The sequence below is a fragment of the Otolemur garnettii genome, unplaced genomic scaffold (assembly GCF_000181295.1).
Source record: "Otolemur garnettii isolate 467f Iridium unplaced genomic scaffold, OtoGar3 scaffold00026, whole genome shotgun sequence".
Taxonomy (NCBI): Eukaryota; Metazoa; Chordata; class Mammalia; order Primates; family Galagidae; genus Otolemur; species Otolemur garnettii.
In genome coordinates this window covers 4,425,654-4,436,089 of record NW_003852421.1, presented here as the reverse complement: position 1 = coordinate 4,436,089, position 10,436 = coordinate 4,425,654, and the positions used below count along the sequence as shown (strand labels likewise).

At 36.4% G+C, this 10,436-nt stretch overlaps 1 protein-coding gene across 1 annotated transcript in view; it reads right to left on the bottom strand.

Annotated features, from left to right (window-relative positions):
• Nucleotides 1–10,436, bottom strand: part of RIOK1 (RIO kinase 1) — a 26,889-nt gene that overhangs the window by 9,107 nt on the left and 7,346 nt on the right. The window contains exons 3-11 of the mRNA XM_012804202.1: nucleotides 9,632–9,722; nucleotides 8,630–8,699; nucleotides 7,437–7,479; nucleotides 4,870–4,962; nucleotides 3,125–3,237; nucleotides 2,937–3,017; nucleotides 1,449–1,535; nucleotides 469–606; nucleotides 5–121 (exon numbers count right to left, since the gene is read on the bottom strand). Coding sequence (XP_012659656.1) covers nucleotides 5–121; nucleotides 469–606; nucleotides 1,449–1,535; nucleotides 2,937–3,017; nucleotides 3,125–3,237; nucleotides 4,870–4,962; nucleotides 7,437–7,479; nucleotides 8,630–8,699; nucleotides 9,632–9,722 — 833 coding nt within the window. The remainder of the gene's footprint in view (nucleotides 1–4; nucleotides 122–468; nucleotides 607–1,448; nucleotides 1,536–2,936; nucleotides 3,018–3,124; nucleotides 3,238–4,869; nucleotides 4,963–7,436; nucleotides 7,480–8,629; nucleotides 8,700–9,631; nucleotides 9,723–10,436) is intronic.

Below are 10,436 nucleotides of genomic sequence, written 5' to 3'. Positions count from 1 at the left end.
TTCTAGTTTCCACTCACCATTGACATTGGCACAATCTTTTCTCAAGAACTCCAAGGCATGTGGGTGGTCATGCTCCACGGACTGGGAAACGTCGATGATGTACACATCTCCCCCGTGGTATCTTTTAAGATACAGAAGATAGGAGATATTTCTACTTCACTACATTTTATCATTAAAAAAATTTCTATTCTTAAGAGCAAGAGAAGTAATTCATAGAATGACCACAGTAGATAGGAGTCCACCTTGATTATCAAGAGGTGAACACTGAGAAAATTTCCAAAGTCCGTTAAGTTTGTTCATGATCACAAGGTCACTGAAGGGAAAGGCCATGTCTTAGATGGTTACCATGTCAAAGTCAACTTTAAAACTTTAGAATTTAGTATGACTTCTTGCATTGGGATTCTGTTTATTGTTTTAATGGACAGGAAATGACTTACAGGTAGTTCCTAAAAGACCAGACATACTCACAGCATGTTAAATTCACTGAGATCTGCATGGACCAGTCTGGCATCCTGGTACATTCTTCTCATGTACTGAATGACCTGTAGATACAATTCCCGAGCCTTGGATTCTGATAACGGAATGTTTTTCAAGAGTGGTGCAGGCCTTGAATAAACATAAATTATTAAGAAAAAACGCCCAAGAACAAGTTTTCTTACTTTATATTACATAGCTACACGTGCTTCTCTACAACACATCATGCGAACGGTATGCAGGACAATTTATCTCACAACAGATAAAGCATTCCAAGAAGTTCCCAACAAACAGGTGCTTTCCCATCACACTGCATAAAATATCCCTCAAACACGGGGTTACCTGCTGACATTTGGGGACATTAAAGGGTAAATTGAAAACATATACACTAATATAGTTGAAAAAAGCCATGAAAAAGCTATTTAAATGGGAACTATGAGGTCTGACAATTAAGCTGGCAAACTCATCCTAGAAAAAGTGCTACATACCCACTGCTGAATATCACTGTGGTCACCAGATGGCCACGGAGAACAGCAATGAGGTATGTAGCACTCTTTTTAGGATGAGTTCCTGAACTTAACTTTCTGACTTCGTATTCATATTTTAGATAATTCAAAGTACTTAAAAATACAGTTTTAAAAGAAGATGAAGAGAGAACTATTAAATATGAATCTCGAGTATAGTAAATAAAAGGTGATGTACATGAATGCTGCACAAACTGTTTATGATACTTTTAGTAGTACTTGAGGAAAGATTACACATTTAGAAGCTCTTGTCACTCTAATTAGGAGAGAAAATGCTGTTAATGAGAACAGTCATAAATTTTCAGCCTATAATTACAAGAGCAGCCTGTGGATATGATCACTTTAATAATAATTCTGTGGTGATTTGTGCATTGCCTATTTAAAAGGAATTTTTGAAATTAAAAAAATACAGTTTTAAGAATATAATTACTAGGCCCTTCATATACTTACATATCATCTTTACCAATGAAACCCATAACAAGAACATGACTTCTTAGCATTATTGGTTCTGGACATGGAATCTCTGCTGTGTTTAGCCTGTGATATTATAACAGATAAAAGTAAAATTAAAAAGCTGAAAGGGCTTCTAAATAAGTTCGACAGCTACAGCCCACAATATTAATATTGCTGCTAATTAACAGCAAGGCCTCCCAATGGTATTACTGTATTCATAAACTCTAAAACACCAATGATTTTAAGCAGTACCACCATGTACCATGTAAAGTGACAAAACCCTGGTAATTAGCTATTACATCCTATAGCCTCTAAAACCCAACCCAATTCTAGAAATATTGAAACTGTGAAAAAAGGCTCAGCACCTATAGCTCAGCAGCTAGGGTGCCAGCCACATACACCAGAGCTGGTAAGTTCAAATCTGGCCCCGGCCTGCCAGACAACAGCAATGACAATTACAACCAAAAAATAGCCAGGTGTTGTTGTGGGTGCCTGTAGTCCCAGCTACTTGGGAGGCTGAGGCAAGAAAATTGCTTAAGCCCAGGAGTTTGAGGTTCCCATGAGCTGTGATGCCATGGTACTCTACCGAGGGTAACATAGTGAGACTCTGTCTCAAAAAAACCAAAACAAACAAAAAAAAAAACTGTGGAAAAAAAAAGTGCAACTCAAAATTGACAAAATAGGACAAATAGCTACAACATTCCTTTGAGGTAATCAGACTAAAAAAGGTTAATAAAAATTGTTGGACTCATGACTCAGAATTGAACACAAGAGGATTTCAGAAGGACTTTCAGAATAAGTAGTACCTACTTAATTAATATGTGTGCTAAACTATCCAATGTATAGCATATCCAATGTATATCACCTGTATACAGCATATAAAAAGTTAAAGGACAATGAAAAAAAGAAAAAATAAAAACTCCAAAACTTTAAGTAAACTTGATCTCCACTAGGTAACAGGTCTTTACTTGATAAAAAGGTGTTTAGTGCAAACAAAGAGAATATAAATGTGTCCAAAATTAAACTGAAATAAGGAAGGGAAACCATGATAAACTATTAATATAATGAACAAGACTTGTCTAAGACTAGAATACCTACTAAAAAGTGACCCATCATTATCACCAGCTGGTTGTGTCACTATCCTACTTAACATCCTATTAACAGTTCCTTATTGCCCTCAGGACAAACCTGAATGTTTTTTTGTGGCTTACGAGGCTCTCTAAAGGATCTAGCTTTGCAGAATAAAAATGAATTGAAGCAGAATTTTTCTGTAATAAATTCTTAAATCTGAAAATAGAGAATAGTGTAGTTCCGATTTGTTCAGAAGTCTGTTTCTTCAGCTTATCTCAGCAGGGCAAACAGAACTGAATGGCCCTAACAAGACTCTCCATTTGAGCAGATGCACACTGGATTAGAAAACGCTGGCAGGAAGGGCTGAGGGTGATATGCAAGGTAATCACAGACATACACACATATCCCAGTTACCTGATTAAGTTCCTCATTTCTTTTTCTGCCCAAGTTTTCACCATTTTTCTAGGGTTTCCTTTACAATAGCCATGACGAAATCTTGAACAAGAAAAGTATTTATTTCAATCATTTCAGTTTTCCATTTTAATGTTTTAAGAAATAAAAATTAAACCAACTTGGGGTAGGGGAGCAGGATCTGAGCTCACCTGAATTCCCCACTTACATACTTATCCCGGTCCTTGAACACCAAAATAGAAGTTTTATAAATTTTGATTGCTCTGCTCTCTCCATTTGCTGTGCTAGCATGGTATACATTAGCCTATTTTAAGTCAAAAAAAAAAAAAAAAAAAGAAAGAAAGAAAATGAGGTTTATGTTAATAACTATCTTTTTTTATTTTTAAATGTCTTTGAAAATGTCTCAAAAGTCAAATGAACTGAAATAAAATACATACAGGACACCACTATCTTTTGAAGATGTGAATTAAAATAGGAAACGCTTATCAAAAAAACTAGTATGAGCCGGGCATGGTGGCTCATGCCTATAATCCCAGCACTTTGGGAGGCTGAGGTGGAGGGATCGCTTGAGCTCACAAGTTCAAGACCAACCTGAGCTAAAGCAAGACTCCATCTCTAAAATTAGCCAGGCGTTGTGGTGGGTACCTGTAGTCCCAGTTACTTAAGAGGCTGAGACAAGGGAATTGCTTGAGCCCAAGAGTTTGAGGTTGCTGTGAGCTGTGACGCCATGGCACTCTACCCAGGGCAATAGCTTGAGACTCTCTCAAAAAAAAAAGAAAAGAAAAAAAGGCTCGGCATTGATAGCTCAGTAAGTAAGGGCACCAGCCATATACACCAAAGCTAGTGCATTTGAGCCCAGCCTGGACCTGCTAAACAAGAATGACAACTGCAACCAAAAAATTGCCAGGCGCTGTGAAGGGCACCTGTAGTCCCAGCTGCTTGGGAGGCTGAGGCAAGAGAATCGTGTAAGCCCAAGAGTTTGAGGCTGCTGTGAGCTGTGATGCCATAGCACTCTACCAAGGGCGACAAAATGAGACTCTGTCTCAAAAAAAAAAAACAAACAAAACAATAAGTATGTCTCTAACACAAATACAGTTACATGCCACATGAAAACGCTTTAGTCAACTATGGACCACATGTATGACGATGACCTTGTAAGATTATAATACTGTATTTTTACTGTACTTTTTCTGTGTTTAGATACACAAATACCACTGTATTACAACTGCTTATAGTATTCAATATAGAACATTCTGTACAGATTTGTAGCCTAAGAGGAATAGGCTACATCATATAGTCTACTCATGTAGTAGGCTATCATCTAGGCTTGTGTTACTATGATGTTCATATACACTATGTCCCTTTGTTAAGCAATGCAAAACTGTAAACAAAATACAATTTAACCATTAGTATTTAGGACATATGGTTTCAAATTTTTCAGTACCTCAAGTACACAAAATATACTTAAAGATACTGTTACGCCTAGTGATTTATAAATTGAATTTTACTGAGAGCTGCTTTTCACAGATTAAGCTACTAATTAAAGAACACCAGGTCTGTCCTTTTCTATATCCTTACATAAAGAAAAAAATAAAAGACCCCAAACTCCCAACTCCATTAGTAATTTTGTGATTACGACTTAGGCCTATAAGAAGCTGACCATTTAGGCTTACTACTGGGCACAACTAATTAAGATTCAATGACACAATATAATAATGGTAGTGAAAAGGGATGGTTATATGCACAAATTTCTATCTGGCCATAAACATTAATAAAGCCAAGTTCAGAAACATTGTATTAACCATTCTTGACCCATATATATATTTTTTCTTTTCTCTTTAAAGGCACAATATATTTACTAGGTGCCTTAGTTTCATTTGGTATCTGAAATAAGAAAACTAACATGAAACATTCAGTCATCCAAAGAAAAGCTCACTTCTTTTCCCGTGCTAATGCAGCCATTGATTTCTGATATGATTCCTCGAGTCAACATCTTGAACAAAATCATTCGAGTTCTGGGATCCAACACCTAAAAAAAGATGGAAAAAATTAAGAATTCAGAATGACAGTACCAAATCTTTCTCATTAAAGCCTGTGATAGTTAATAAACTGAAGAGCTTAACTGTACTGTTATCCTGGTTGCCTACATGAGAGTCACTATTATGGTGCTTTTATTCACTCTGATTTTTTTGGAGTCTGTTGTTCTGTGTAGAGTATAGTGATGTTACCACAGCTCACAGAAACCTTAAACTCCTGGGCTCAAGCAACTCTCCTGCCTCAGCCTCCCAAGCAGCAGGGACTACAGTTGCATGCCACTGCATCCACCAAATTTTTCTATTTTCAGTAGAGACTGAGTTTCATTCTTGTTCAGGTTGGTCCAAAACTTCTCAGGCTCAAGTGATCTTCCCACCTTAACATCCCAGAGTGCTAGAATTACAGGTGAGGGCCACCATGCCCAGTCTCACTCTGATTTTTTATCAATAAAATGTGAGGTATAGGCTACAGGAACTGGAAGGAACAAACTAGTTTATCCAGTCATGGCACTCAAAGTCTATCAAGTCCAAAGGAAACAGAAATAGACTCTAGCCCAACATCAGCTGATAGAAATATAATTCAAGGCTCGGCGTCTGTGGCTCAAGCGGCGAAGGTGCCAGCCACATACACCTGAGCTGGTGGGCTTGAATCCAGCCCGGGCCCGCCAAACAACAATGACGGCTGCAACAAAAAATAGCCGGGTGTTGTGGCAGGCGCCTGTAGTCCAGCTACTTGGTAGGCAGAGACAGGAGAATTGCTTCAGCCCAGGAGTTGGAGGTTGCTATGAGCTGTGATGCCATAGCACTCTACCCAGGGTGACAGCTTGAGGCTGTCTCAAAAAAGAAAAAAACAAAAACAAAAAAGAAATATAATTCAAGTGACATAATAGTACATTCTGTAGTCACTACGTTATGAGAAGTAAAAAGGAATAGGTGAAACTGTTTTAACACTTTATTTAACCCAATATATCTAAAATACTACGATTTCAACACACATTAATATAAAAAGTCATTAGAATATTTAACCCTATTTTTTTTGCAATTTTTGGCCAGGGCTGGGTTTGAACCCACCACCACCGGCATATGGGTCCAGCACCCTACTCCTTTGAGACACAAGCGCTGCCCTAACCCTGTTTTTTATACTAAGTCTTCACACTCCATTGTGTCCTCTGTATTTATAGCATACCTGAATTTAGAATAGCCACATTTCAAGTGCTCAGTGGTTACAGCATCAAACACAACTAATACTTTAGGGTCTATCCATCAATGAGGTGTCAGAAACCTAAGGCACATGTATAAACAAACCCACCATGAAAGACTGGCCAAACTACAGCCATTGTAATTAGAGAAGAATGAAAGAAAAGTGAGTGGATAAACGGACAGGCACTAATTCCTACTCCCTCAATACTGCAAAGGTAAGCAAAGAGAAAGTTTTCTTGATGAGTACAGGAATCTAGGGAGAGACCTGACTTTCTGCAAAACTAGTATTTAGGCAAGGGAGGGGCAAAGGAAGGAGCAACATACCAAATACTCAGGAATAAAATAAGAAAAAAATGATAAACTTATAGACAAGTATACATTTTTAAAAGACAGTGTACAATTCAAGCTATTACATATACTTGACTATTCAAAGTTAAATTTTGAAAAAGAAAAAATTTTCTGCCTAAGTTATTTCAGGGTCTTGGAAACATACTTTGCTTTCAATCACAGAAATAAATCACACAAATGAATGAGATAACAAAGATGACACAGACCCCAGCCTCTTCTTCCGCTCAATGAGGGAATTCTTCAACTATGACAGAGGGGCACTTACGTCTTAAATCAAGAATCTATAAGTGGAAAAGGCTACAATTCCAAAATGTGTGTTTGTGTGTATGTGTAAGGGCAGGAGAGAGAAGTGGCAGGTGCCAATAGCTACATTCTGGCCCTTTGTATTATTTTCTTCACATCAAAAATGTGGGTCAATTCCAGCACCCAATTGGGACAAAAACTAGGGAAAACTAGGGGCTCATTTTTCAGCTTCTTGAATAGGAAGAACAAAAGCAGCATGATATTTAAAGAAAAAGGATTTCTATTTGGAAATTTGAAAGCCTTAACTCTTTCTCACACCTATACCCCGTTTTTGTGGCAGATACCCAACCTATCTTCTGAGAAAGCTCATAAAATCCCTGGTCTTTGCTTAAGAAAGATTCCTAGTCTGATAATCTCTCTGCTTCCCAAGAAAAGGAAAGCACTGTGTGGTGGCTTTGTACAGCCGTAGAAGGACCAGGACTGTGATTTGTCACCTATTAGGAGTCCTATTATAAAGCCTAACAGAGATCTCTAAACTCTAAACTACCAAAGGGGATTTTATATAGGAATAATTTTAGATAACATCAGCATTGAGCAAGAAGAATGAAAGCAAACTTTTATACAATTCAATAAGAAATGCTAATTTAAAATAAGAGCTTACAAGAAAGTCAAACTGTACCTGTTCTACAGTTGCTCTGTCTGCCTTATCTTTGATGCGATACCTAACCAAAAACAAAAAAGGAGGGTTGATATATTCAAAATTCAGTAAGAAACCAAAATAAAAAGCTTTTAAATGTACTTTATTTCATGAAAATTCCTAAGTAGGTAGTTGCTTTAATAACATATTTTATGATCTGACTCTAAATTCCTCACTACACAGTGTAACTTTCATTTCCCCTGAATATGCAATTCAGTTCTCTACAGCAAAAGAAGTACAAACGTAGTAAGAATTTTGAAAAACATCCATCCATATTCCAGAAGCATTAAATTAAAAAAAAAAAAAGCTGGGGTAAAGTGAACAGTGCAAAAAACGAAAAACATTGAGTCTGCATTATTTAATGATTTTATTAGTATAAAACTAAAGTCTTTTTTCTTTCTTTTTTTTGAGACAGAGTATCACTATGTCACCCTCAGAAGAGTATCGTGGCATCACAGCTCACAGCAACCTCAAACTCTTGGGCCCAAGTGACCCTCCTGCCTCAGCCTCCCAAATAGCCAGAACCACAGGCACCTGCCACAACGCCCGGCTATTTTTTGGTAGCAGCCGTCATTGTTGTTTGGCGGGCCCGAGCTGGATTTGAACCTGCCACCTTGGGTGTACACGGCTGGCACCTTAGCCACTTGAGCCACAGGTGCTGAGCCAAGATTATAGTTTTATCATATATTTTCTTCCTTTTTTTTTTTCTTGAGACAGGGTCTTGCTTTGTTGCTGGGCCAGGGTGGAGTGGCATCATCATAGCTCACTGTAGTCTCAAGCTCCTGGGCTCAAGCAATCCTCCAGCCTCCCTTGAGTAGCTGGGAGTAAAGCACATGCAACCACAGCCAGCTAATCTTTCTATGTTTTGCAGGGACAAGGTTTCAATCTTGCTCAGGCTGGTCTTGAATTCCTGGACTCAAGCTGTTTACCTGCCTCAGGCTCCCAAAGTGCTAAGATTACAGGCATGAGCCACTGCACCCAACTACTATATATGTTTTAAGAAGATTCATTTAATATTTTCAATTTACAAAGGTATTTACTACCCTGATTTAAGCTAAAACAAACAAACAAAAACTGGTTTAAGTATACAGATGAACTGTTGTAAACAAATTATGAGCAAGATGATACTTAGTAGAATTAGCCCCTACCACCCATATTGTTAAAATATTACTTACATATCTGCTTCCTTTTGTCTAGACTTTTCGGTGACTTTATTTATGACAGAATCAGTAACATTTAGCTTATCTAAAAATATAAGAAACCCACAATGTAAATATGTAAGACAAAAAGACATTAACGAACTTGCTGAATAGGACACTCCTTCCTATTCCTTGTTTTATATACTTTTATCTGAATGTTTTATTATAGATAAAATATATTTTAGTAATGAAAAAAATTTAGATGTTTTTAAAGGCAAGAAGTAAGGTGTTTCCTTCATAACAAGTGTTATTTTCATTACAGCTATAATTGTTGAATCACTGAATTCTAGATGCAGAAATCTCTTAAAAAGACTCTATTTGCATGTTAAATTTCAGATATTTGTTAATATTTTGTATGACTAATAATACAGGTTATACAGCTGCCTGTATTCCAAGTTTAATTCTAAAAGCTTTGGTTTCATTTCAAGTTACAGGTCTATGACAGGCAAAGACGACCCTAAAATACTATCAATTCAGGCTGCACTGACAGTGTATATAAGAGACACTGTGCTAAGATGACAATAATGAGTAAATGTCTGTAAGAATAAAGAATGACCTTGCATTTTTTAAGAGGGATGATTCAAATCAACATTCTGATTTCCAACATCAAACAACTCATTAAATAATTAACAATTATGTAAAAAGTCTCCAGTAAAACAAGATGTAACTATATTTAACACTCTACCATTTTTAACATACTATAAGATGACCCTAATACTACAAAATCCAATACAGAACAGACAATAACTTGAATAGACACCTGTAACTTCATACTTCTACAACAGGTGAGAATACAGACTATTGTTAGTTCAAGACAAGCTAAAGTCTTTCCTTGAAGCTATATCATTAAAAGTTTTATTTTCTCCAAGCATTATTATTGAGTCAGTAACACTTGAATATATTAAAATTGCATAACACTTTGTGGTTTTCAAAGAATTGCCACATAGCCCAGTGAGGTAAAATATTTTGTAAACTCACCTAGATTAATTTTATTTTCAAATTTCCGTAACACCTTGTCGGCTGGAGTAGACATTTTGGCCGAACTGCCGGTGGAAGTCTGTCGATTTGGCTAGAAGAAGTAAGTCCAGAATCTAAGGCACTAGGTGTAAATACTACATACAAACCTAAGGTCCATCATCACGTGTTTTCTTTTAGTTCACAGTTAGCTACTAAGCATCAGTACTTAGAGGACTACCCTAAGGTAAGAATCAATCAAATTTACTCACAAATTTTTCTTAAAAGGCATTTTAAGTAGCACATTAAAGTTACTGGCTAGAAGAGTCTGCATAATCTGTTGGTTTTTTTGTTTTGTTTTGTTTTGTTTTCTTCTATGTGACATATTACTATTATTAAAAATAACAAATTAAAATTGCATTTTCTAGTTTGACTGGTTTATAGATTCAAAATTTGAAAATGTTCATTTACCCCCAACAGGTATAATAAAGAGCTAAGATCAACATTAAATTGGTTCAGAATTTCATTTTTGGCCCAATATCTCAGAAGGGGAAGAGATTTAAGTACGAGGCTTAGCACAAAGACTGGTGTTATGCACAAAGTTAATAGCAAAAAGAGAAAAAAGGAGATGACATCTTATTTTATTATAAGAGAATAATAAATCTTAAAAAGGGCCTATAAAAATTACTGATCCAATCCTATTATTTTGGATTAGCATGGAACACTGAGGCTTAGTAGTTTCTTGTTTGCATAGAACTTAAAAAACATATTAAATTTAACTTTTTCTTTTTTTAATTTATTTTTATTTTTTGAGACAGAGCCTCAAGCT